The sequence below is a fragment of the Aplidium turbinatum genome, chromosome 13, assembly GCF_918807975.1.
Source record: "Aplidium turbinatum chromosome 13, kaAplTurb1.1, whole genome shotgun sequence".
Classification (NCBI taxonomy): Eukaryota; Metazoa; Chordata; class Ascidiacea; order Aplousobranchia; family Polyclinidae; genus Aplidium; species Aplidium turbinatum.
Window position 1 is genome coordinate 9,752,674 of NC_137484.1, and position 27,997 is coordinate 9,780,670.

The following is a 27,997-nucleotide window of genomic DNA, read 5'->3' on the forward strand; positions in this document are numbered from 1 at the left end:
GTCTACAACAAAAGTGAATTTAAACATTATAGAATAACGAAACAATAAGAGGTAACAAATTATCACACTTCAAAAGTAATCCAAATCGTCCTACAGGCTACTCTAATACTTTTCTATTTAAAGCAGCTTGAGTGAAAAAATACAAAATGACGTAGGCTATGGGTTAAAATGGTTCACTTGTTGAGAAGAAGAATATGTTTGGCATGATAGCCTATTGGATTACAATGGTAGCCTATAGCGGCAGTAGGCTACCGTTAGGCGAAGCTACACTCACCCGGCTAGGCATTAAATGTTTGTCCTCGGACTGACAAAGCCTTGATAGGTTATTCAGGGCCTCTGAGAGAAATTTTCATTAGGGGTACAAAGAGTCATTCCAGGCCCCCTTTGTCTTGGGCAAAACGCGTGATGTTTGCTTAAGCTATTGCATAAATGCACACCAAAGGACAACATTTTACAGCAGAATTGGGCATCTGTGAACAATAATAGTATCAGGCTGCAATAAACCTATTATTTAGTGTTTTGCATTTCATGTGATCTGTCCCTCGCTAATTTGTGTATCCTGCATTGAATTCGTGTGCCAGTTGTTGATGGTCCTGTTGAGAGGTGTCGCTTGTAGCCTACAGCTTTAATGTAAAATTTTCAAATTCATGTTTTTATTTCTTCAGTTGTTTTCTCTTAGATATAGCCTATAGTTATTCCTGATGAGGACACTATGTGGTGTCGGAAACGTTGAATTTAGTACTTTTTTGTGTGTTTAATGTTAAACCCTATGTATCTGGTACAAGCCAAGATTTCTACCAAGGCTCAAACATAACATCTTGTTAAAACATAATCAAGCTGATTACCTGACCAATAACCTTTCTTCATTAACTTTTGCATTCACCACATGCCTAGCACTTGCAGAGGTGAACAACAGGTCACTTTTTTATTGACTCCGGTCCTGCTCCGAAATTCATTTTGAAGTAAAATAAGCGTGAAACTATCTTTTCTAAACAGTTTTTAAAAAACACAAAAACACTCAGGCCCTTTGTCCGGGTTTTTCCCAAACCTGCTTTTGCTACACTATGCCTCTCCCTCTGGACAGGAGAACAACTAACTTTTATGATTTAATTTAGGGTGCTTTTAACAAAACATTTTTGCACGTAAAGCATTAAATTACCACTTTAAGCCCCTAATTTTCTCGCAAAGCACTCGATTACCTTTCTGGGTCCGTTTGTTAAATTACGCCCCCCCCCCCAGGACTTTATGCTTGAAATTAGTTGTTTAGGATAATTTTAACCAAACATTTTTGCGCATAAACTACTGTATAAAGTCACAATTTCGGCCCCCCAACAAACACAGGCCTGGGCCCTCAAGGATACGCCGTACCCCCCTCTCATAAGCCTTGAGGTTATTACATTCCTGGTAGTTTCGCATAGGCCCACTTGTGGAGGCTTTTGACGCAGCGCCGGTTACTGAGATTGACAGAGTGAAGTTTTCCGATTGTTGCCGAGGTTTTACTTCATCCATAACGGTGTTGCAGAATTGAGAGCAGTCCTTAGAAAGCGTTGCTCAATGCTCAAGCTTACTCCGAGAGTCGAACTAGCGTGGCTTGATGTTGAAGCTCCTTCGTTCACGAAGTCGCGCGCTAACCAACTGGGCTATCCTGGCTTTCTAGGCTACCACCTGCTCTGAAATTCGAACAATCCTTTCTTATACGAAAGAAATAAAACCTTAACATTGTTATTTTAGCCTTAGCATAACGAAGAAACAAAAGATCAGAAAAATAGCAAAATCGAAGTTGAAGCATAATAATTGACAACACAGTAGGCTAGACTAAGTTATAGCCTAATCGAAGTCTGACTTAAAAATATAAAAGTTGAAATTGCACACATAAAGTCCGGTCCAATCATAAACTCTAATGAGAAATGATCGCCTTGATATTGCAGGATTCAGCAGAAATACAGTAAAACAAATTTATCAAAAGCCAACAGTCCATCAATCAGCCCACAGACACTAATTTTGACTGAATTAGATGACGTTTAAATTATGAAGTTTCTTCTTTTTACTTAACCACGTTTTATTCTGCGCCCATTGCAACAACAACACAGCAGCGAGTAGCTACAGATGTAACTTAATACAACATAATACATCAAATGGACATGCTGTGGGGTAAAGCGGGGCAAAACAGACATCTGCTTTTAGAAAAAACTACAGATAAAAATAACACAATTTTTTCTTTTGAAACTAACTTACTTGAATAACTATACCACAAAAAAATCGACATCTAGGGGAGCCGATCGCCCTTAAAACACAGAAAAGGAATTTTATTCACGGTGTTTTTGCAAAGCTAGATTAACGTAAACCTACACTTCATTGTTTTTTTGCTGAAATCACTTCCTGTTGCTTCGGCATGGTGCAGAAGGGTTGCGCCCCTTTGTATAGCTACAACATTAGTGCAATACCACAACTCATATAGCCTACCAAAAACCACAAAAATTACTTTTGAAACAACCTGCTCCTTTCAAAAACAAGCAACAAGTAAATTTGAGAACAGAAAGGTTGGTTTTGAGTCTGCTCTTTTACGTAGTAAGCTGTGTAAAAGAGCTTACGTAGTAAGCTAAGCCTACTCATTTTAAGCAAGTTTCATAGTGAAATACGCAGAATAAATATTTAGGGTTTCACAATCATAGGATTACGCATTTGTTACATTGTCTTTTGCGTTTATTCAACCAACAAAAATAGCGTCAGCCAATAAACAACCCCTTTTATGAACCAAAGCCATACATGCATGGGTGGTACTCTAGGGGGGTACGCATGAGCAAAGCACTTAATGACAGCTCTCCACATAGCGACACCAAGTAGATAAAATGAGTTACAGGCAGCAACGTTTCAACAAGCGAAAGTTTTTGTCGAACTGAGCGATCGGGTCTTGGATCATAAGTTTTTTAGATTCAAGAATAAAGATTTCCGCAAAAAGTTAATCATAACCACAGCCTGGTCAGTCTAACATTTGTGCTTTGTTCTCAGCGAGTAAACGCTGTACAAGTTCAACGTTGCGGGTTAACGAAAGTGCGTACGGTGGATTTTTCATTTCCGTTCAAACTACGTTCAATGATGATAATGTAGGTACGATGCTTTCACGGATAAAGTGAATGAACATTTGAGAATATCACATTCTCAAGTCGGTGTATCTTTCTTTGCAATGGCGATATCAGCAAAACCGGCAAGTGAGTCGCCAATGGAAATTTCAGGTAGTGATCCATTTAGCGAACAATAACACACAATAAATTAAACTCCGTTCGCGATTTCATCTTCCAAGCTGGCTCGGTGAAGCTTTCGTTCATTAATAGGATTTTCATCACAGCATCATGATTGTGAAAAGCATCCTTGAAACTGACAATTCACGGATGTTAAATGTCATCGATCAGTGTTCACAGTTTGCCACAGTCACCATAAACTTTGGGTCTCTGAATAAAGATAAGTGCGTTAAGTAAAAACATAACCACGTTACTCTAGGTTGGGTGATTGGCCAATGGCCATGAAGTCGAATTCGTTTTTTTCCCAAACTACATCCTCACACACAACGTAAATGATTTACAATAATTCATAGGCTGCCTCAACAACTTGAATGAAATTGTGACGTTTTAAAAACTAAACTGTGTTCATTATCAGTGCTTTCAATAGAATAAATGATGCATGCCTCTGTTGCAAGTTAATCGCTAAAATATTGAAAAACCGTGGCTGTTCAATAGACACAGAAAGAAGCTTCGTATGGGAATCAACAAAAGTAGTGATTCTTATTGGAATTTCAGGGACTATTATGACTATGTCACCAAACAACTTCTTTTGTAATCTCAATACTGAACGGCACCTGGCATAATCTTAATACTTTCATCCGATTAGGGCTAAGGTTGTCTTTTATACGATTTCTTCAAAGCACAAAGTGTGCAGCAAATACCGAAACTTATGCTTTGTTAGTGTGAAGTCGAACGTTCTCGAAATTTCCTACAGTGAGGTATAGAACAAAGGCCATTTCTTTTAAGTTGTCGAATATGTTATCAACGCCACAACAGCAGCTATCTCGAAGTCAAACTTCTTTGCTTTGACCACTATGAATCCAAAACATCAACAAGACTTTAAGACGTTGCAGCTTTCTCACAGAAGCTTTTTATTATGTAAAGCCAGTATCTCAGGCCTGACAGCAATGTGTAAGAAAGTCATCTGCTGTGCTGCTGTGTAAAGTGGTTCGGTGACGTGATAATTGTATATCGGTGATGTAATAATATAAAATACAGCCTTATTGCTTGAAACTGTCTAATCTACAATGTTGGTAATCTCATTTAAAACTTGACATTTTAAGTGCTACACATCCACATCGTGTAGTCCAAGGTCCAATGTTACAGACTTAACCCTATTATGTCATCAACATAAGACCACCAGTGATAGAAATCGCAAGATCAGTAAGGATAGCTAAAAAAGCAAACCTTTCGTACTTTCTCGAAACAAGAATCTTCAATTCGACATAAAGCGAGTTCTAACTTATGACATTCTTTCGGGTCTGATATAGAGCTGTGAACCGTAGACTTTGAACAAAAAGCAACTTAAACGAAGACAGAATACAAATTATTTCCAACAAGCTGGATTAAAACATGACAAACTGGACATCTTCTGCAAAACTTCATAAGCAGAATGTAGAAGCAAATTGGTTGGAACGTCTGCTTGATCAACTAAAATTCTTTAAACTTATGAGGAAAAAAACGACTAAATTGTATTCTAGCAAAAATATACCAAAAACGTGCCCAAGGGTGCCAAGGCTTGAAACAAAAACTGAAAAGTGATGATTTTAGTCGGCCCCTTTTCTTTCCAAATTATGTGCTGTTGAAGCATGGCTAAAACCAAGGTCTAAAGTACATTCCATTGCGATTTCACATGCCATTTTTAGAAGAATTTTACTTGACCTGCCTCAACAGAACACAGTATGGAGCGAAGGATTTGTGTCATTATCTCAGAATGCCTGGTACAAGTCCGGAGGTAATCGACAGAACCTGTCACTTCTGTGTCACAAAATTACAATCAGAAAATCTTACTCAAAAGCAGCCTCGAACCAGTCATACACCAGTTGATCCCAGAGAAGAATGCGGATCTTCGAGCAGACATTGCGAGATGGATGGGCATTGGGCAGCAAATCATACTAATTGTACGTATATGAAAGGGTGGTTTTGAGATGGGTAATAGATGGGCAATTGATGGATGATACAGCAAAGCATCGTATTAGTCAATTTAGCTGCTGCTTACGACATATTATTATGGTACTTGGTACCAGGGCTGAAACTAGTGCTTACACTCATACCCAACAATTCTGGCAAACACATCTTTTGCCTCTTAGCAAACTACAAGTTGGTTAAGAAAGCCACCGACGAACAATCCCGTCTGAGAAACTGGCCAACATTGGCGGCATCTTTCAAACGATTTCCAAATAGTGTATCTGAGTAGAAAACTTGCTGATTGCTATGCTTACAACCTCCACAATAAAATAAATCTGTTTTTGAAGTGAAATTTTACATATTTTGACTGTTATTAAATGCTATTCTTAGGTCTTTCCACTGTTTTCTCAAATATTTAACAATTGATAAACCGTTGTCATAACATAACTTCAGCAATTATCGAAGTTGTTATCGAGAACCAATGACTTCATTTGGAAGTGTATTGTACAAGAGAAGTAACTAATAAAAATCACAAACGACTATCGAAATAGCCTAAAGAAGCGCCTCTCAACCTTTTTTTTGCAGAAACCCAAATGCTTAGAGTAACTTAAAAGTAAAGTTTTGGCCATTAAGATTGTTTCGAATTAAAAACGAAAATTGTAAGTTAAAACAATGAAAACGATTAATACTACAAAAAGTGCTCAATGCTAGGCAAAAAAGCAAAGCAGAGCGAATTAAATCAAATATAGTTATTACTATCTAATTCTAAACCATTGACAGCCTGTTTCACCTAAATGGATCATCAGAAGGTTCTTATTCAAATAGAATAAAAACCTTCTGATAATCCAAATGGATCATTCACCTAAATGGATCATCAGAAGGTTCTTATTCAAATAGAATAAGAACTTTCTGATAATCCATTTAGGTGAAACATGCTGTCAAGGGTTTAGATAGTAAAAATTGTAAGTTATATATTTAGCACCCATGACCAATTCTTTTTAAGCTTAGCTACACAACACAAGGAAAAGAAAGGAATAATGACGCAATGGTAGAGAGTAGAGACATGAATAAATGTAATAAATGTAAATGTAACGGCGACCCACATTTGGGTCGTGACCCATGGGTTGAGAAGCACTGGCCTAAAGTGAAATGAATTTAGTGACAGGTAAAAGTAAAGCAACAATCACAATTCTACAAAACTAAACAATTGAAAAACTGTTTCATATTTACAGGTAGTTTGAGACAAGCAACCTTGCGTGAAATCAAGGTGATCGCATCGCTACTGAGTTGACAGTCGTTCAAGTGCAGCTTTTTAATATTGGGAAGTGCTTCTGCAATTGATGCAGCGGTCTCGTAGTCAATGGCATTACCACTAAGCTGAAGCTCCTCCATCTAGAAACAAAACTGTTACGATTAATTGGCTTGACCTGTGCGGTTTTATTTGGTTTATACCTTTCTTTATGTCTTCTATCTTTTTTTGGGCCTCTGCTATGCTTGGCATGTGTTTTTTCACTGTGATGGTGAGAAATAAAAACAAAAGTGATTTTACCCTACAAGCTGGGTTTTTTTTTTAGGTCATTTGTCGGTCATTGACCGAATTTTTAGCAAAATGTCCGAAAAAAATATAGTCAATTCGGTCAAAATGTCCGAAAGAATATATAGTCAATTCGGCCGGGCATTGCAAGGTTGAGTTTCGCTGATGAACGTTGAAGAAACGTTTGTCTGTTCTAACTTTTCTCAGATAAAACACGACAACGTTTCTCAGCGAAACTTAATGTAGCCAGTCAAGAAGTGCAAACTTTGGTTTGTATCAGCCCAGGCCTCAAAATTCACGGCAGACATGTCCGCCGTCACAGCATGTGATGTCCGCGGGAAGTACCATCTAGATCGGTCATATTTGTCTGCCGAGAAATAACACAGGAACAAGCGATACAAATCGTCATCGTATAGCACGAACAATTGTTGCGAAAATTTAATTTCCTGCGCATTCTAGCGCGCATCTACAACATGTGAATAGCCTGCTGTATCGTATCCCTTTTAGCTTCCATTCAAGCAGGAAAACTTTCGATTTTTTACGTTGCTTCAACGATTGATGACATTGAATTAGCGTAACAAAGGTGAATTTTTCGCCAAGAATCGATGGGAGTATCGTACTTCTACACTAATCACGCGCAACCTAGTTCAGGTTTTACGTCACAATGTCTGGCTTTGATCTCCGAGTAATATTGATAAGGCAAGGTTGGTTACAAAATTAGATTATACGAGTAGGCTATTAGGCTACAGCAAGATGCAGCAAAATTTGTTAAGTTTTGGTATTACAGTAAGAAAAGGCTCAGGGAAAATTCACTTTCGCTCACATGACAAGCAAAAATAAACCTAGAAAAAGCCTAATGAAACTTTGCACAGTAGAAAATAGTAGCGTTAGTGTAGAAGTTTTCCGACTCGTGCCCAGAGCATTGTGACGCAAGAAGCCACACGACCTCGATTGGTGGAAGTTAATCACTTGATCAGTTATGCGGCGTATTAAGCAGCTACACGGCGCTTTGACTCTTCAAACACACGTCGTTGGTCTGATGAAAGCCTTTCAGAGTTACTTCGGTAAAATTAAAATAAGCCTTCTAAACCGTAGCTATAGTTCTCATATTGCGAAGAATTATCAAGATAAAGTGATTAAGCATGACGATCGACGTTAAAACTGGTGTGTCCGCCGTGAGACTTAATTTGTTCACCGAGATACCTACTCAGATCGGACACGTTTGTCCGCCGTCAGCAAAAACGAATTTCGAGGCCTGTCAGCTACTTGAAAGGTAATATTTACATCAGAAAAAATGACCGAAATAAACAAAAAATGACCGAATTTTTTCAAGTCATTTCTGACAAATGACCGAAAAGTCTCAGCGAAAAAAAAAACCCAGCCTACAAGCGTTTGGCATAAACTAAACCTTTGATGTAGAGATTTCGGTTAAATTCTAGCGGAAAATGGAATTCGTAGAAGTTACAAAAACATATTAAGTTGACCACAGTAGCATGCGTAAGATATGTTTAAAAAGAATATTGATAACCCGTGCAAGGCTGGTTTATGTACTGCATATGCCTAGTGTATTGGGAACAATGCAAAAAAGTTTGCTGCAAACTGTGAATAAACTAGAAGGATCAATATAAAAGTAAAAATATGGTTATCCCCTCTACATTTCCAAAAAGGTTTGTAACACAAATATTTAGGCTATCTTTACCATTTGTGCGATAAATGCTGAATAGTTCCGTGAATCTATCAGTGCAAAGGATTAGAGTACCGCGTTTTGTACAATTAACCTAACGTTGTTACAGTCCAAACTAAAGACGGGCCGCACATGGCCCACAGTACCCCATTCATGTGGCCCAAAAGTTTTCTTTGTTTATCAAAAATCGTCTGCAGACGTTGAACCAATGTAAAAATGACGGATTTTGCTGTCTGGTTAAGTTCAAAATGTCTATTATAACACATACCGGTTGTTGCAATAATGAAATTGTCCTTGAAAGCATATTCATAGAGAGTTGGCTCAAATTGCAACCTCGCAGATGCAGTTCTTCTGTGTTGGCAACGGCACCAGCTAGTTGAGCGATCGCATCTTCGTTGATGGGTATGTTATCGAGAACCAGAGCCTTCATCTAGAAATATATTATTTGAACAGTGAATGAAAACAATAAAAGGGTGCCAAGTGTATAAAATACTGCGTTCTGATTTAACAATCACTTCATTCAACTTGTTACGTCATCACAAAACATGGATATTTGTATATCAAGCAAGAGACGTAACAACGTTCCACATACATTTCACCACCATAACAAATAACAATGTGCAATCTCAAAATAAACAATTTGCACAAAGCCAAGTTGTGCAATTTAAAAGCTGCAAACGATGACAAAAGATTTTTATTTGAAAACACACAAGAATAAAGAATCACCAGTCCAAGAAAAAATGGAGTTGTTTAGACCATATATTACTCTGCCAACCTCCAAGCTTCATATTTGACTGGCTGATCTACTGCACTTGATAGCTCAGTCAAAATCTCTAGTACAGTACATGTTGCTTGACCGAGTAGTATGATAATAATTGGAATATTTGAGTATATTTTGACTTACATTTGTGCTTTTACCTTGTAATTATTAAACTAGATTCTGGTACTTGCAATAAAGATTCAAAGAGCCTCTAACAACACTGATAACAGAGAAAGTTTTGTCACTTTTCAAAGCGAAACTAGTTTTGAAATGATTTTAGGATTCAATGATTGCGCTTTGGCATTTTGGTTTCTCGTAACTGCCACTTGAAAGAGATATGACGTACAGATGTCCTAGAGTTGAAAATAGTTTCGCAAGTTGGTAAGGTCTGTTTTCTGTGTATATGGATTGCTACGGTTGATGTACTTGTAAACGTAGTTTCTGCAAAGGTTTGCAAATTGTAAAGGAAACATTGTCCCAATGTCCTCATTTCACAAGGTCATCAAAAGAGCATACAAAAAATGTAACTTCACCACAGAGTTAGCAACCTCATCCAAACGCCTAATAAAATCTGTTTCGCTGATTTCTCGGAGTTCAATATTGATTGAACGAATGACTTTCAACCGTTGATCTGTGAAAAACCACGAGGTTTCCAACATGTAGGCTATTGTACATGTAGGCGTTGTTTCAAAACAGAGCTAGATATCACGCTACAGAAAGCATAAAACCAAGAAGCTGTCATTTAGTAATTTATTTTGAGCTTTGTTTGTTTTTTCGCAAGTCTTAACCGGAAAAAAGTAGCTGTTTTGTAAATTAATTTTAACAATTTTTGATTCAAGTTAAAACTTGCTCAACAGAGTCTTAATACGACAAAACAAAGCTTAGTATAAATTTGACCACTAACAAAGCTCTGCAGAAATTTGGACTTTAACTTCGGTATTGTTTTAATGCGAAGGCTAGTGTTGTAAGTGGGACAACCAACTTTTGACCTTAGAAGCGCTTAAAAATATAAATGTGTAATTTATAAATTTCGGCCAATGACTTTCTGCGTTTGCAACTCAATTACCAAAAACATAACACAGTAAGTCACCTAATCTATTAATCAACTGATTCGACAAAATTATACAATGACATCGCCTGACAACACAAACTCAAAAGACAGCAGCCACAAGCCAAACAAAAGAACAGCATAAAACAACAACACACTGGACTCTAACACCATTCGTCATAGCACATGACTACTGACTAGGGAACTGTGTTCCGAAAGCTAGTGCAATTCACTATTACCACAGCAAACTTGCAACATCAGGCTGAAACAGGTCGTTAATACATTATACCTTGTGAAGTAAGCAACGATCATGCTGCTAAAAGGGAAAATCAATCTATTGCAAAATGCAGTATATATACCAAAAATCGAAACGTTAATGCCCGGCTTGAGTGTTCACCTAACCAAGACCACATTACAAGACCAGTCTTTCCAAGCTTAACGTGCTTAATATTCAATTTAATACGAAATAGCTTCAATGAAATATTGAAAAAACCACACTGAAACAATTTCGACACAATAATGATTTTTTCAGACATAATAATTTTGAAAGAATAAATATATATATACTCTCAAAGTCAAACGCTTTAACGTTGTAAGACTGAAAATGCTATTGAAAGCGAAATCGATTTCTAATATGAAGCTAGTTAACTGTTGCTGCGTGATTACCCATCCCATGCATCCTATATATACAAATAAAAAAGCGTTTATATAAAGTGTTTCTACTAATAAAAGTTTGAGTTATGCAATTTTACGTCCATCTTTTTTTCCGTTTAGCATTATGACAGGACATGTTTGTTGGTACCAATGCTTTAAAATAGGCGACTTATGTAGAGAATAACGATGTCTCAGCTCACAGAGAAAAAAGTTTTTGCGCAAGTCATTTTCGTGATCAGATTTTGGTACATAGAGTGTTATACATACGAACATATCATGGTGCACATATTACTCACTTTTATTGGTAATGTAGAGAATCCCTTCAATAATCTTTGCAGGCTATCTTTCGTGAAAGTAGCTTCCGAGGCGTTCACATAAATCGATTTTTTTATTCTTCGTAAAACGTAAATCAAATATGACACGTCAGATGGAAGAATTGTGACTGATAAATAAATTTCCTCTGGAAAGTGGCTGGTTACTTCTGTTGTTAACACTGAATCATGAGCTTCTTGTACCCAGGAGCAAATTTGTAAAAGTAGAAGTTGTTTTTGAGAATCAAAACATGTTTTCATTAAGGTTACAGCAACTTCAAAAAGCTTCTCTTTTTTGGCATCAAGATCTTTCACCACTCTCAAAGGAAATATCATTTTCACCTTTTTCACCATAGCAGGATAACAAAGTCCAAACATAAATTTGCTTACAACTTCCCATAAAGGATTAGTAAGCTCTGTAAGATACTGCTCAAATTCTTCAGCAGAGAGTAAAAACATCGCATTGATAGCTGCAAAAAATTCTTGCCAAACTAAATGTGTGAAGCTAAAGTTTTTTTCCCCTTCAAGAATACTAAATCTGATGTTTCCCTCCGTAGTTGTGGAAAGAAAAGACTCAACTGCTTTCGCATTTACAGCAATGTTATTAAAATCAATTGGAGTGAAAATGATTTTTCTATTTATAAACCCGTTCCATGCAAGAAATGCCAGTTTCCAAACTTCATGAATGCCTCCGCGCAAGTGTTCAGATCTACTAAAATAACAAAGTGCTTCAACAAATATATCCGTCAAAGATCGAATTGTAATGCTGTCATCACCATCCATTGACATCACAAGGATGCCATATATAATGATGCACTTGGCTGGAACATAACAAGATGCCATAACATCGGGATTGCCATGCAAGAATTCTTTTATTTTTTCAAATTTGTCTTGACAAATTTGCCTTCCCAATTGATCCTGCGATTCCTGATTTAAGCCAAGAATGTCAACAACAAAATGCGGCCTGCAGTCAGGATCAAGTTCGTAGAACTGTCTTGGACGAGAAGTAAATAACTTTTTCGCTGACGAAAATATTTGACCTGTAAAGATTTTTCTAAGAAACGTATCAGGCTTGCAAAGAACAGACTGGGTGTGAAGAGTGTTTTTTTGAGACAACCGATCAGTGTCTGCTTCATCTAAACCATCAAATATAAACATCACATTCGGATTATGATTAAGTTTATCAACCAACTGTGCATCAGTTTCTTGCACATGTTTCCAATTATCGCAGCCTGTCATCATGAAACGGAATAAAGTTGTTTCTGATTCAAAGTCAAGTTCTCTGAATGAAATGTAGAAAACATAGCTACTCTCAGTAAAAAAATTGCCATCTGAAACATGCTGAAGCATTTTTTTAGCAAGTGTTGTTTTCCCAATACCTGCTTGGCCCAGCAGCACCACAATATTTCCATAACGTTTGACGTATGCATTACGAGCTTCCGTATTGGTGGTACGATAGGTTGCTTCAACTTCGGCTTTTTTGCAGGCTTGATCAAAGATTTGATCCAGTTTAATATTTCCCACACAAGGCTGCATCAGAATCTTTTTAAAATCTGTTCTTCTGTTATAATGACCTTCGTTGTCAAGATGAGAAAATGACCTTTCCATATCATCTTTCAATTCTAGTTCTTCAAACTTGATGGCAAGGTTAAGTTCGATTGGAAGTGACAGAGTCCCAGAAATTTCCTTGGCACGTTTTTTAAGAACTTTGTTTAACTTTTGTTCTAAAAAATTGCAGCATAAGTTAAACATAGTAAATTACAGCATAAGCTCGAACAAAATCAAGTTAAAACACATTTTTCTGGTCAATCACACATAAAAGAACCACATCACCAATGTTCCTATACAAGCGTTGAATTAACTTAATAGTTCTTACAGAACATTGGTCTTGGCTACAAGAACATGATAATTTTTAAAAATACAACGAATATTGAAATTGAGAATAGCCTACGAAACATCAGTTACTTTCAAGTTATAGCTCATGCATGTGTCGGTTGCCCAATGCCCAATCCAGTGGCGAGAGCCCTGACACAACACTCAAAAGAGCGCTGGTTTGACACCACGCAAAAGGGTGCAACTGTGTCACGCAGGGTTGATCTCTAAGTGGTCAAAACCCAGTTTAAGCGGTTTAAACCTGGTTTTAACCGGTCAAAACTAGGTTTAAACCAGTCAAAACTGGTCAAAACCCTGTAATGAATTGCTTGATCGTGTTCGCCAGAAAATCACTGAAAATGTGAGGGAGATGGTAGAAAGTGAGGGAGGAGGAAGAAGGTGAGGGAGAAGGAAAAGATGAAATTGACTGGTGAATGAAGCATTTGAATATACTGGAGAGACTTGTTAATTCTAATTGTTCAATTGAGGTGTTCTAACTTGCATAAAGTAGATAGGCATCACAACTTGTTCCTTTTCCGATAATCCTTTCTTGGCTTGACGTGTACTTTGCTTCAAAGAACGAATCATAAACTATCCTGTCTTTAATTTTTAAAGCATCTTAGAATATGCATTCGCATTGTTTTATTTTAACTGGATAAAATTTGATGGCAAATGTTTTTCATAAAAAAAAATTGTTGGAATAAATTCTTGTACTTCAGTTGGCTGTGCAAATTGTTCATCGTTCTACCAAGCATTTTTTGGTTCATCAGAAACTTATTTTTAGAATTTGAATTTTCTCAATAATTAAAATAACCAACTGATTGAAATATCAAAAACAAACAGAGAAGTTGAATATTTTTTGTTCCAAATCCAGCATTTAGGTTATGTTGATCAAAACAAAATATAGTTGAACATCATTACTAATAACATGGAGGGTAATACTTTTAATTCAATTGAAAAGCAACTTGATTCATACACTAAAGGGGTTTTGACCCGTTTTGACCAGCAATAGGTGGTCAAAACTGCCCGGTTTAAACCGATCAACCCTGTTCACGGTACTTAAAAGCACGCCTGAAAGTGGACACAAATATTGGCTTCCTTGCCTCGGAAAGGCCTGTTTCGCTGACTCCGATATTCCAATTCAGAGATTTTGGACAAGAACAGAAAAATTCCAGGAAAAAAAGAAAAGAAACAGCTGTCAAACAGCCTTCATGATTGGTTCGCGCTGTCAATTAAAATACGACTGTTTATATGGAGAATGGAGATGGAAGTTCTCTAAAATCCCACAACAGCTGTTTATTCAAAGAAATTAGCTTGTATATAATAGAGATTAATTACAGCTAAGGTCTCAGCGAAAATACACCCAGCTATCAAGGTCAAGGCATTTCATGATCATAATCAACTAAGTTAAAATGTAGTGGCAATTTAGAATAAACCTGGGTTTCGGCGTTACATGACCTAGAACTCCTTGGATTAGATCCTTCGTTAAACTGTTAGTTGAGAAAATAAACCGTTTTGTTTTGGAAAGTTAAATACAAAAACTACCTAAATGACCCCTACAAATTCTCTACATTAACATTTTCGAGAAATCACCAAAATGGTCATCTCCGAATAGATTCTCCAAATAGTCCCGTACTGTTCTTGCCTTCCCATCTACTTAATGTAAATCTTCAATCACTTTGAATTAGCCTGGATATGATAACTTGTACATACCCTACAAACATTAGTTCAAAGCACCAAGTCCCTTTTCTGCTATTGGGGATGAATGTGACTTTCCATCACGTCTTATTATCATGTAGTCTTTAATATTTGTATATGCAACCTTGAAAAAACTATTTCTTAAAAACCTGTTGTAACAACAGTGACAATCATCCAATCCAAGCCCTGATGCTCAAAAGCACCCACACCAGGGTTGGTAAAATACATTTAAACTGTACCTGCAATGGCGTGGGAATCACCAGAAACGTATCCAAGACGACCTGGTAAGTTATTGAAAGTTTATATAAATATGCTCAATTGTTCAGCTACGTTTATAAAAAATAAACAAATAGTTGAATTGGGTGAAGCCACTGTAAGTCGTAAATCACACCTTCGCACTCAGATAATGTACTATTAAACTATGTCCTAAAAATACATGTTCAAAATTTCAAAAAATTTAAAAAAGTAAAATTCTTAATGGCACAGCACACAAAATGTTTTCTCGGTTGAAATTTAAGCAAATAAACTATTGAAAATTTCTGATCACCAACGAGCAGCACTGTAGTCAGTTTGCACATAGTCACATTGTTAAAACGCTCATAGCACCTACAACCAGTCAAGCTCTTCTGACAATTGAGACTTTAGCAGCATTTATCAAATGATAGTGAGAAGATCACTTAGTAACATGTTTTATGCAATACCATTAACAGTACGAGCAGCATATCATATTCTTTTCATTTTTTTAACGTTAGGGTAATTCCATTTATAATCAAACACCCCTTGTAACCACTAGTCACAGATTTTGCTTATTTTAACATATTTTTTACATACTAAAAAATGATGAAAATGGCAAAAAAAATTTTTTGAAATATCTTTATTGGGGGCCGAGATAGAGCACTTTGAATTTTCGGCCACTAGTAGGATTTTGGGGGCTGAGCACAGCCATTTTTTCATTTCGCGCCTTCATTTTTTGGCAATAACTCTTTACCTTGAACGATTTTCGTGATGAAAACATGCATTTTACCAATTTAAGACCCAAGGAATTCATTTTTGCACTTTAAATTATGCTAAGATGAACATTTCAAATGGTAATTTAGGTTTAAAGTTTTTCTTATTTTATTTTTGATACGCTAACTTTGGGGGAATATTTCGGAGCATTGGGAAAAAGGTGCAAAAAAATTTTTTTTTTCTTTGAACAAAGCAATTGAAGTATAATCATCATCATCATAATCCATCATCGGTTTGTTCCCCACTAGTGGGGGTTAGGGTGTTGCAGGCGCCCCGACCCTCTCGGATTTTGCTTACCTTTTTTGTGGTAGCCTACTGTGTTTAGATCAGTAGACCACAAATATGAAGTTTCATAAATTTTCATCGACGTTTACCTCCACCGCCAAAGCCATTTTGAGGCCTACTTTTTGAATTTTTGCATGTTTTTTGCCACTAGAGGGCAGTATATAAGTTTTGAAATATTGGGAGTATATTTAAAAGATGCTCTATGATGTTCTGAATTGTTAAAAAAAAAATTGTAGAAATGGGATAAGTATATTCAAAAATATTCAAGTTTTGTCACTAATTTTTTGCACAATACTGCCACTAGTGGTGAAAACAAAAATTAAAATATCTTAAAAACTACTCATTATATTGTTATGGAACTTGCATGCACCCCCCCATTTTTGTGGGTAAGGAATTTGATTTTAGCAATATTTTTGCATAATATTACCACTAGATGGCGGTAATTCTAATTTTGAACTATTTTTCTGTAAAAAGGCGATATTGTTGCATTTCTTGAGCTGTGCTATCTGAAGAATACAATTTCATGGCTTATGCACAACAAAATTTATTCTATTGTAAAGAAACTGCATGCATGCATGTACTATAATATATTAATAAATCCAAACAGGCAATGTGAGTCTTAGTTAACACAATTTCCGCAAAGGCAGTTTTGCATCTTCATTGTGTTGATAAACGACGTTTTCAAAGATTTGGTATCTTTCTTTGATCCTCCGCTACCACTTGAATATAGTTTTGCAGATTTTTTTCTTGTTTTGCTAGATGAAGAAAGTCGGATACCAGTTTTACCCTTCTCTCTGCTGAATCATTACAGACTCTGAATGCACTTATGATATATACCATTAGCAGAAGCATAGCCATCATCTATTTCCCACTCTTTCGGATGTTAGACAAGAAAAGTTGTTGAAATGTGCAAAAGTTCAAAAAGCATTTTGCTGCTGGCATTTGCATAGGAGCACAATAACAATGAGTTATCATTAACAATGTCTGGCAGCACTGGCTTACTGTACCCATTACCAAACCTGTTTGTAACCTGGCCATGGAAACTTGCATTTAAACGCAGCAGTGTTCCAGCCAAAGCTTCCTTTTCATCCATAGTGACTTGTTTGTCCCATAGAACTAAGGGGATCAGCTCCTCAGTGACATACCATGTGTGCCTACCTAAAGCTTTTAAAGCAGCAACACTGATAGTTTTGTCTACTGCAGCATAGCTTTTGATGTCACTTACCAGTTGCAAATCTTCTCAGGGTGCTGATGCAGCAATTGGACAGTTGAACCACCATCCATTAAATTAATACAAAAGTCAACAAATCGCTCTATTTTTTTGTATTTGTGACTTGGAAATGATTCCTTGTGGTAGAAAGTCTTGCAGCATTACTATCTTGTAGCAAAATAGCTGCTTTCCCATCCACCTTGCTCGATGGACTGCACCACATTCTCCAATATGTTCTCTGCATGCTACGCAGAGAAGTGGTTTGTCTAGCTTTAATTGAAAAGAAATGCATGCAGCAGAGAGATGGTCTAAAAAAAAAGAAAAATTTAAAACAACAACACCCAAAACTTTTTTCAAGCCATCTCTCTGCTGCATGTATATTTCTTCAAATAAAGCTAGACAAACCACTTTTCTGCCTAGCATGCAATAAACATATTGGAGAAGTTATACTTTCTCATGTGTGGGAAGCCCTGAAAGTCAAAACGTCAAGATCTCCAGGCATTGAACTATTCGAAAGATTCTGGAACAAAGGATTCGATGCAACCCCCCATGCTGCAGCTGTACTGCACACCAAAGATCCTCAAGAGTTGGGAGAATTTGTAACAACTCAAAGCAGAAAAGTTGAAGCACTTATAAAGTTTGAGAGAGATATTCAAAATTATCAGAGGGGTGATTACAAAGAACTTTTGGAATCAACAGTGAACAGTACAACTTCATGAAATGTGGTGCAGTCCATCGAGCAAGGTGGATGGGAAAGCAGCTCCATTGCTATAAGATAGTAATGCTGCAAGACTTTCTACCACAAGAAATCATTTCCAAGTCACAAATACAAAAATTAGAGCGATTTGTTGACTTTTGCACTTTTGTATTTAATGGATGGTGGTTCAACTGTCTAATTGCTGCATCAGCACCCTGAGAAGATTTGTAACTGGTAAGTAATATCAAAAGCTATAATGCAGTAGACAAAACTATCAGTGTTGCTGCTTCAAAAGCTTTAGGTTGGCACACATGGTATGTAACTGAGGAGCTGATCCCCTTAGTTCTATGGGACAAACAAGTCACTATGGATGAAAAGAAAGCTTTGGCTGGAACTCTGCTGCGTTTAAATGCAAGTTTTCATGGCCAGGTTACAAACAGGTTTGGTAAGCCAGAGCTGCAAGACATTGTTAATGATAACTCATTGTTATTGTATTCCTATGCAAATGCCAGCAGCAAAATGCTTTTTGAACTTTTGCACATTTCAACAACTTTTCTTGTCTAACGTCCGAAAGAGTGGGAAATAGATGATGGCTATGCTTCTGCTAATGGTATATATCATAAGTGCACTCAGAGTCTGCAATGATTCAGCAGAGAGAAGGGTAAAACTGGTATCCGACTTTCTTCATCTAGCAAAACAAGAAAAAAATCTGCAAAACTATATTCGAGCGATGAAAGAGGATCAAAGAAAGATACCAAATCTTTGAAAGCGTCGTTTATCAACACAATGAAGATGCACAACTGCCTTTGCGGAATTGTGTTAACTAAGACTCACATTGCCTGTTTGGATTTATTAATATAATACATGCATGCATGCAGTTTCTTTACGATTGAATAATTTTGTTGTGCATAAGCAATGAAATTGTATTCTTCAGATAGCACAGCTCAAGAAATGCAACAATATCGTCTTTTTACAGAAAAATAGTTCAAAATTAGAATTACCGCCCTCTAGTGGCAATATTATGCAAAAATATTGCTAAAATCAAATTCCTTACCCACGAAAATGGGGGTACATGCAAGTTCCATAACAATATGATGAGTAGTTTTTAAGATATTTTAATTTTTGTTTTCACCACTGGGGGCAGTAATGTGCAAAAAAATTAGTGACAAAACTTGAATATTTTTGAATATACTTATCCCATTTCTACAATTTTTTTTTTAACAATTCAGAACATCATAGAGCATCTTTTAAATATGCCCCCAATATTTCAAAACTTATATACTGCCCTCTAGTGGCGAAAACATGCAAAAATTCAAAAAGTAGGCCTCAAAATGGCCTTGGCGGTGGAGGTAAACGTCGATGAAAATTTATGAAACTTCATATTTGTGGTCTACTGATCTAAACACAGTACCACAAAAAAGGTAAGCATGATGAAACCAAGATTTAAATTTCATGGGGCGCCTGCAACACCCTAGTGGGGGTGGCCGATTGTTTCCACGCAGCAATTGTTTTAATCCCTTTTCTCCATTTCACCCTGTCCCTTGCATCTTCCTCCTTCAATCCGACTTTTTTAAATTGTTCTTCACTTTTTTAAATTGTCTTCACTTGTTGTTTCCACGTTCTTCTTGGACGACCGCGTTTCCTCTTCCCATCCACCTTTAGATCTAGTGCCTTTCTAAGAAAACTTCCTTCCTCCCTCCTTATCACATGTCCATACCATCTTACTCCATTTGCCCTTGCCATTTGGTCTATGGTCTCTCTCATCTCTAGCATATCCAACAATTCTTCAGTCCTTTTTTCCCTTCTCGTTTTCACCCCACACATTGCTCTCACCATTGACCTTTCCGTTCTTCTCAGGATTGCCAGTTCACTCTCTCTCAATATCCATGTCTCGCTACCATATAGCATTGCAGGCCGCACACAGCTCCGATATACTTTTCCTTTCATCCTTAGTGAAAATTTTCTGCCATACAACATTTCCCCACATTCCCTGAACTTTGCCCAGCCCAATCTTGCCCTTGTTGTCACCGCTGCTTCACATCCACCACTTCCATTTATCCGATCACCCAGATAACAGAAGTCTGTCACTGTTTCGATTCCATGGCAGAACTCATCATCATGGCCTTCCACTTCGTTCCTTCCTTTACTGCATTTCCCACAAACAAAACACTTCGCCAATCTTGTTGCGGCTCTCTTGACATTAGCACATCTTGCATGTACCCACTTTCCACATTCCTAATTCATACATTCCTAATCCATACATATAATACATTCACACATTCCTAATCCACTTTCCACATTCACAATACTTTTACCAAATTTGGTTAATGTAAGTTTTGCATAAACCAAAATAATCAACTTGGAAAACACCAGTAATTTAACTAAAATTGTTATGAAGAAATGGCTATAAAGTTAAAACATAGGACTTAGAGCACATCAAATGCTCTTTGAACATCTTTTGCAAGTGTATATATTTGAGGACAGTGTATCCCTATTGCCTTAGTTCTGCTCTATTTTATTCCTTTGTCTTAAACTACAACAGAATGACAAACTCAGTAAACCTATATATACCATAAACATTGTAAGAGATCTCAATACAAACAACACAAACAGAAATCACTTTGTTCATCAACTTTTAAGGTTGGATGCATCAATAGCAGTTTTTTAAGTGGTTGATTAAGCCAATTTTCTGATTGGGTAATTAAGAATCAGTTTTCACAGTACACAAGTATCTACATTCTACAAAAGGTCATTGAAAGTTTGTTCAATTTTCTTCAAGTCTTCTTTTTTGATTACATAGTTGCGTCCAGATATTGTTACAGGGCTAGGAGGTGAAACAACACACAGAATATGCTCAGAAGGAACACAGCAGAAATCATTCCTCGGCCAATAGAAATATTGAGATGGTCCATGAGGTGCCATGAGCTTGATGTTGACATCTCCTTCGTCCCTAAAAACTTCTTGCACCATGCCAAGCCACCAATATAAATCGTATGTGAATGCAACATAGCCAAAGAGAGGCAGTAGTTTCAAAGAATTTGTGTATTCCAGTAAATTCTTTATCATCACTAATCCTTTTACATGTAATACTGTGAGAAGATTTTGGTTTAAAATAATGAAAAGATTGTGTGCCATGCACAGTGGAGCCTTGAACATACCTTTCTATTGTGTCGAATTCTTTCAAGTTCATTGCTTTGAATGTCAAAAAACTGTATGCCTTATATGTACTCTTTACAGAATTCCATTAATGCATCAAAATCGAGAATTTGGTTTGTGTAAGGTCTTTGAAAACTTGCTCTAGTTGCCAATCATTTCACTGTGCCTTCTATTCCATCACAAGGAGACATGCCATGACTGGTGGCAAAAAAAGTCCAGGAGCAATCCATTCCAAAATCAGTTTTATGATACCGTAACAGAGGTTAAGCAGGTTTTTGTAGTTTTTGTACTGAGCTGCACATCCATCAGCAAAATATTCGATTTTCTTTATTTTTTCGTTTAGTTGAAGGCGTACAAAAGTTGTAATTTGTTGAAAAATTTTGTAGCCAAATCATGCTGTATCATGGCACAAATCATCTGAAATAAAACACATAGATTGTTGGATCCGGCCACCCTCGGTAATGGGGACATCACCGGATTAAAACTGGACTACTACTACTACTACTACTACTGTTGGACAAATGTATCTTTAGAATTCTTGTAATAAAATGCCACTGGATGTATTGAGCATTGACTTTCCAGTGGAATGATTGTACTTCATCTTGAACAACAAACTTGTAATTTTCTGCAATATCTAAAATTGATTGATTGTTATGGTTTGTTTTATGTCGCTTTACAACATCTAAGGTCTTTTAGCGAAAGTCATTTTTATAATAGCCATTTAGCAGTTAGAACACAACAGGGCATAGTAAAGAGTGCAATACGACACAACACAACATAATACGATAATACAGTAGTTTAAACACATCATTAGTGGAAACGAAAGTCTTGTGCGAGGTTAGACCTACAAAAGTCAGATAGGTACCGTACTTCTTTGGAATTGCACGTTTGGTGTAACAAAAGGAAACAAAATAAAGAAAGCCCAGCCAGCAAATCAATCACCTTCCACACCGAATCAATGTCTGTAGACGTTGAATCAATGCAAAAGGCGATCGATCTCTGGCTGGGAGCAGACAAGACACGGGTGCACTACAGTATAACATGGTTGATTACAGTGATTAGAATAATAACTTAAATGAGCTTATTGCAGGAGTTTATAAAAGTCAGCAGATGTTTAATAGTTGGACGATTTACAGCAAAATTTTTCAACGATATATTTATTCCATACGTGCTAAGATTTTATTCAAGACACTTATAGAATAGCAACACAGCTTTCAAAGTTTAGTGTTTGTTTGCGTTCTGACAGATACTTAGCTTGGCACTTAGCTATGAAAGAGTGTGCTGTAAGCTTGTCCACTGCTTGTGTTAGAATGTCTGTGAAAGATGATGAAGAAACTAAGGTTTTTAGAGTTGATCGATCAGTGGACTGCCATTGTGTATAAACAATGTCATCTTCAGATTAACCTGCTAGCTTTTCTGTTAAAAATTGGTGTAAAACTTCTCTTCCAGGACAACTTTCACATCTATGCACCATGCACATCATATTTTCTGTGTTACATACAATCATGGACATAAAATCTTTGTAATTTTGAGTCATATTAGTAGCATTACATAGTAAGATAGTGTTCTGGTGTTGTGTACACACACAGACTGAGTGTGTACAACTATGTGAGACGTTAATACACCATTTAGGGCACAAGTGTCACAAAATTTTGATCAGACTAGCTGTGTGATATCAGTTGAATAATAAAACATTGGTAATTTGACACATCAAAAATTCATAAAGAAACGCACGATAATATGGCGGAACCCTACAAATATTGTAACAAAGCATCAGTTATGTTTCAATAATATTCATTTTTTTGATCATATGGGTTGATCTTTTCTAAGTTGAATATTTTGGTTTATGCAAAACTTACATCAACCAAATTTAGTAAAAGTATTATACTTCAATTGCTTTGTTCAAAGAAAAAAAAAATTTTTTGTACCTTTTTCCCAACGCTCCAAAATATTCCCCCAAAGTTAGCGTATCAAAAATAAAATAAGAAAAACTTTAAACCTAAATTACCATTTGAAATGTTCATCTTAGCATAATTTAAAGTGCAAAAATGAATTTCTTGGGTCTTAAATTGGTAAAATGCATGTTTTCATTATGAAAATCGTTCAAGGAAAAGAGTTATTGCCAAAAAATAAAGTCACAAAATGAAAAAATGGCTTTGCTCAGCTCCCAAAGTCCTACTAGTGGCCGAAAATTCAAAGTGCTCTATCTCAGCCCCCAATAAAGATATTTCAAAATTTTTTTTTGCTATTTTTATCATTTTTAGTATGTATAAAATATGTCAAAATAAGCAAAATCTGTGACTAGTGGTTACAAAATTTGAAAAAATCTGATGATTATAAATGGAATGCCCCGTTACACAATATTTTACCTAAAAAAACTGCTCAATACTTGAAAACATGACTCAAGCAAAAATTCTTACGGTAATACCGTGAGGAAACTGTTGTTCTGCTCCTATGTAGTATGGGTTAAATGAAGATTGAAACGACGATGAACTGTTGGAATTGTGTGGATCTGAAAACCATTCAGTATACAATGATGTCAATGATTAGATCAACTCAATAATCTTACATTTAAAACATTTAAGTTATGATACAAGTAGGGGTGTTCAATTTCGATTATTTGAATATTCGAAATTCAATTTATTTTCGATTTCCGAATTTCGATTTCGAATATCACAACTATTCACCACACTGCAAAATGTGATTTTATTGAAAGAAACGACATGAAAATTTGCTAGAAAACGTGAAAAAAAGCGATAAAAATTTGCGAAAAAATAACACAAAATAACGTCTACAGCTCCAGGCCCATGTTGGTGTTTATGAACTCAAGCTGATCGACATGGTCACCCGTCAGTTGGGATCTCAGCTTCGTGACGGTCAGGCCAGCTTTTGAAAACGATCGCTCCGCTGGAGCCGACGTCGCTGGGTTCCCAAACACTTCAAGTTCATTTTTACAGCTAGTGATTCACTGCCACGACATTTCACTGCAGAGTGCAGAGGTTTCGACTCGAAAGCGACATCGAGTATGTTTGCAAGTGCATAAAGCTAAACGCACGCTCCGTCTACGTAGCAAATTATGTTGTTTTTGGGTGCATTCAACATCTGATGACATTGAATCGACACAAAATGGTAGATTTTTGCTATGTCCCAGGCAGCAAAATCAGTCATTTTTATATTGATTCAACGTCTGCAGACATTAAATCAATGTAAATATGACAGATTTTGTTGTCTGGTGTTGGATTATAGCATCGCTACTCGTTCTAGTGATTATCGCGAAGCTGTTGCGGTTTGCATTCAAAAAGTGTTTTCCTGCTGCCGATCGCTAGTTTATCTATTGTTTTATGTATCAATACAGCATAAAAAGTTGCCCCACACAGAAATATGTGTGGGGGCCGGGCCCTCACGCAGGCCCGTAGCCAGCTGGGGGACAGGGGGGCCTTGCCCCCTGAAAAAAAAATTCGCCCTCCCCTTGGCAAAATCTCAGCATTCTCGAGCAACAGCTACAATTATAATGATTTTGCCCATTTAAATTTTTTTGGCCCCTCCCCCCTAAAAAAAGTTGCCCCCCTTGTTCTGCGGTCTGGCTACGCCCTGCCCCCACGGCTTAGGCGCCTATGGATTCGGTAAAAAATGGATAAAACTGCGACAAAGCTCAGCCTACACTTTCTGCCATTGCACAACCTAGCTATCTTCATTCTTGAGAGAAATTTGTGAAATTTGGCATTAAAAATGCCAACCTGGCATCCCTGGCCGTTGGACCCGCGAGAGCGTGTGATAGTCACGTGATCGACGATGCGCATGCGTCAAAGTCTTTTTTCGCTTGCAAAATGCGACAAGACAGATTTCACGCCACTTGCGTTACTTTCAACGCGTTCAGCTGAAAGGGCGGCTATAATTTCGAATATGTCCCATACGAAAAACGAATTTCGAATATCACCTTAATCGAAATCGAATCGAAATTGAACACCCCTAGATACAAGTGCTGTCATGTTGACAGACACATTGTGTGCCCAATGCAGTTCTCGTGTATTGATAAGCTCTGTTACATTCTAACAACAGCTGTGACTTTAGCTTAGCAATTGCAACGAGATTATCATAAAACTCCGAAGTCAATGACAAATGACAATGATCATTGCAAAGGTTGAAGTTTGTGTTTACATTTCTGACCGCAGCATAACCAATGTAGTGTGCAATTGTTGGGTAATTCAACATCATAATAAGAGCATACATAAAATCAAAGACACATGATACCTGGTAAAACATTTCGAAAAATTGTAATTGAATTTTCCATGATACTTCCAACTCCTATGACAGAATGTTGAATTGGTGCAACTTGAACCGTTGGTCTTGGTGCATACGAACTACAGTTTGTCCCCGAAACTAGAGATTCCTAGAAAATTTGTGGAAAATGTATATGAAATCAACTTATTTATATGTACCCATAGGCGCCTAACTATTTTTTTTGCCGTGGGGGAGAAAGTGTGTTTCAACAGCAGCAATGTAAATTCAGCAAAATGTCACGCAGATGGATGACGTAATTATGTCGTCACACTAGGATGGCTTTTATTGCCACACTCGGAGTTATCGATACGTTCGACCTACCGTTAATTATTATAAACAAAACTTGACCAAAACACATGCCATGCGTCTGCGTTGGCTAGCGGTTGATGGACTGCAACTCTTTAAGCTAAGCACAACATAAAGTTTAGCAACGAACTAGATTTATTAGCATGAATCAAGAGACGAAAAGGTTTACTAAAAGGTATACTGTAAATGGAATGCAAATACTAACTTGATCATACGCTTGAATAATAAATATATACATATATATATCGGTTGAAAGCAAAATCATTCATGTTTACATCAATTCAACAGCACGTCACCTTGAATAAATTTAAAAGTTGCTGACATCCGTAAACAGCCCTTGAAAAATAGTTCCGGGGAGACGTTTGATTAAGTTTTCGACTTGACATTGCTCCCTTTTCTCTACAATATCGCAACTTATGCCTGCTTTCAATTTGCTGTAAAACGCCCGTTTTCGTGTTGTAGATGAAACAAAAGATGCGCATGTATTCCCGCCTTTGATCGGGTTTCTATGGCAACGGTCGTGTGTGCGCCATGCAGTTTACGCGAGTCCGTTGCTGCGTTGATTATGCCGCGTGTGCGCAACGCGGTTTGTACCAGCCCTTGTTGCGTTGGTTAGTCAGTGGTTACCTCTCGAGCCCAGACTTCAAGTTCATTTTCACAGCGAGCGATTCACTGCCGCGACATTTCACTGCAGAGGTTTCGACTTTCGAAAGCGACATCGAGTCTGTTTGCAAGCACATTAAGCTAAACGCACGCTGCGTCTACGTAGCAAATTATGTTGTTTTTGGGTGCATTCAACATCTGATGACATTGAATCGACGCAAAACTGTAGATTTTTGCTATGTCCCAGGAAGCAAAATCAGTCATTTTCACATTGATTCAACGTTTGCAGATGTTAAATCAATGTAAAAATGACCGATTTTTTTGTCTGGGGTGAGATTGTAGCATCCTACTCGTTCTAGTGATTATTTATCGCGAAGCTGTTGCGGCTTGCTTTTAAAATATGTTTTTCTGCTGCCGATCGCTAGTTCATCTATTGTTTTATGTATCAATACAGCATAAAAAGTTGTTCCCACGCAGAAATATGCGTGGGGGCCTGGCCCCCACGGCTTAGGCGCCTATGTATGTACCGGTATATACGTTACCCAAGTTTAACATAACATTTGTAAAAACCGCCCAAGTGCTAAGTGTTACCACTATGTATGTTAATTAATCACAGCTGAATTCAAAAGTGCTTGAAATATTTTAACCTGGTTAAAGCACTCAATTATTATATATATCTTGAAACCAGTAGGTTTATATGTATTATTGTGAAAACACACTACAGTGCCATCATACAAATTAGAGCAGTGCTGCAACGTTTTAAAAATCTCTTATTGAGATTATTTGAGATAATTGATCCAAATTCAGCTGTGAAAATTTTATAACAAAAATTTTATAGTTTATATAACAATTCTAACAAAAAATTTTTTTGAAAATAATAATAAGACTTGACCCTTAATTTTCAGTCAGTTTGGTGTACGACTGTACGTGTTACATTAAATTTAATGTAAAAGCAGCTCAGTTGTTTTTTAAGAACTAATAAACTGACAGTTGCTCTTTAGATCTGTTGTTTGTTTAAATTACAAAAGACACCTACGACGTCTAAACGCTCCCTTACTCTCAAAACGTTTTTCTGAAATTGACACAAAAGTCATGAAGCTGCTTATCAATCGTAGAATCTAGAGCTCAACTGGCAGCTGTTTGCTGGAGGAGCCTCCTTGGGGGTGGATTGAAAAATCTTGATATACTTAACTGCACTAAAGTCAGGCTATAATTGGGTAGACTATAATTCGCTGCAATAGACAAAAACCAGTATTTTGAATGGAATAAATGGAATCCATTTCATATTCTAGATTCTGTTTAACTGAAGTGGGTTATTCTAAAAAGAATTTGATAAAAACTACATATCTAGGCTACTAATATAGTCCACAATTCCCAAATGTGATATAAGCTTGTGTTTACCATGCGTTCCATCCTATCTGCAGATAATTCATCTGCAGCATTCTCAACTTTTGGCTGTTCTTTATCAGGTTGATCATCCATTGCAAACAAACAGATACTTTGCAATAGCAACACCAAGTTAAATAAACACCTAAAAAAGAGTTATCACAAAATGTTGGATTTTTGTTTGAGGAGTTTGATGTTTAGTTAATTAGCCATTGGGGTCAACAAACACAAAGATTTACAAATACATCAACGTTTACCATCCCATTCTGTAACACTTGAGCTTAACATTTTCAAAGAAACAATTCAAACTAACAGCCT

General features: G+C 36.9%; 1 protein-coding gene across 2 annotated transcripts; it reads right to left on the minus strand.

The window, feature by feature from the left end:
* Positions 1–1,712: 1,712 nt before the first annotated feature.
* Positions 1,713–27,820, minus strand: LOC145782568 (NACHT, LRR and PYD domains-containing protein 3-like). Of its 2 annotated transcripts, none has more exons than XM_082594378.1 (8): positions 27,695–27,820; positions 25,355–25,493; positions 23,532–23,615; positions 14,987–15,028; positions 11,163–12,901; positions 8,673–8,834; positions 6,438–6,578; positions 1,713–3,449 (listed from the first exon to the last, which is right to left on the minus strand). In XM_082594378.1, exons 1-8 carry the CDS (start codon positions 27,773–27,775, stop codon positions 3,414–3,416), a joined length of 2,424 nt encoding a protein of 807 aa, XP_082450504.1. In that variant the 5' UTR covers positions 27,776–27,820; the 3' UTR covers positions 1,713–3,413. The 2 variants fall into 2 exon arrangements, with proteins under 2 accessions (XP_082450504.1, XP_082450503.1); XM_082594377.1 differs by having other exon boundaries at positions 6,417–6,578.
* Positions 27,821–27,997: the final 177 nt, after the last annotated feature.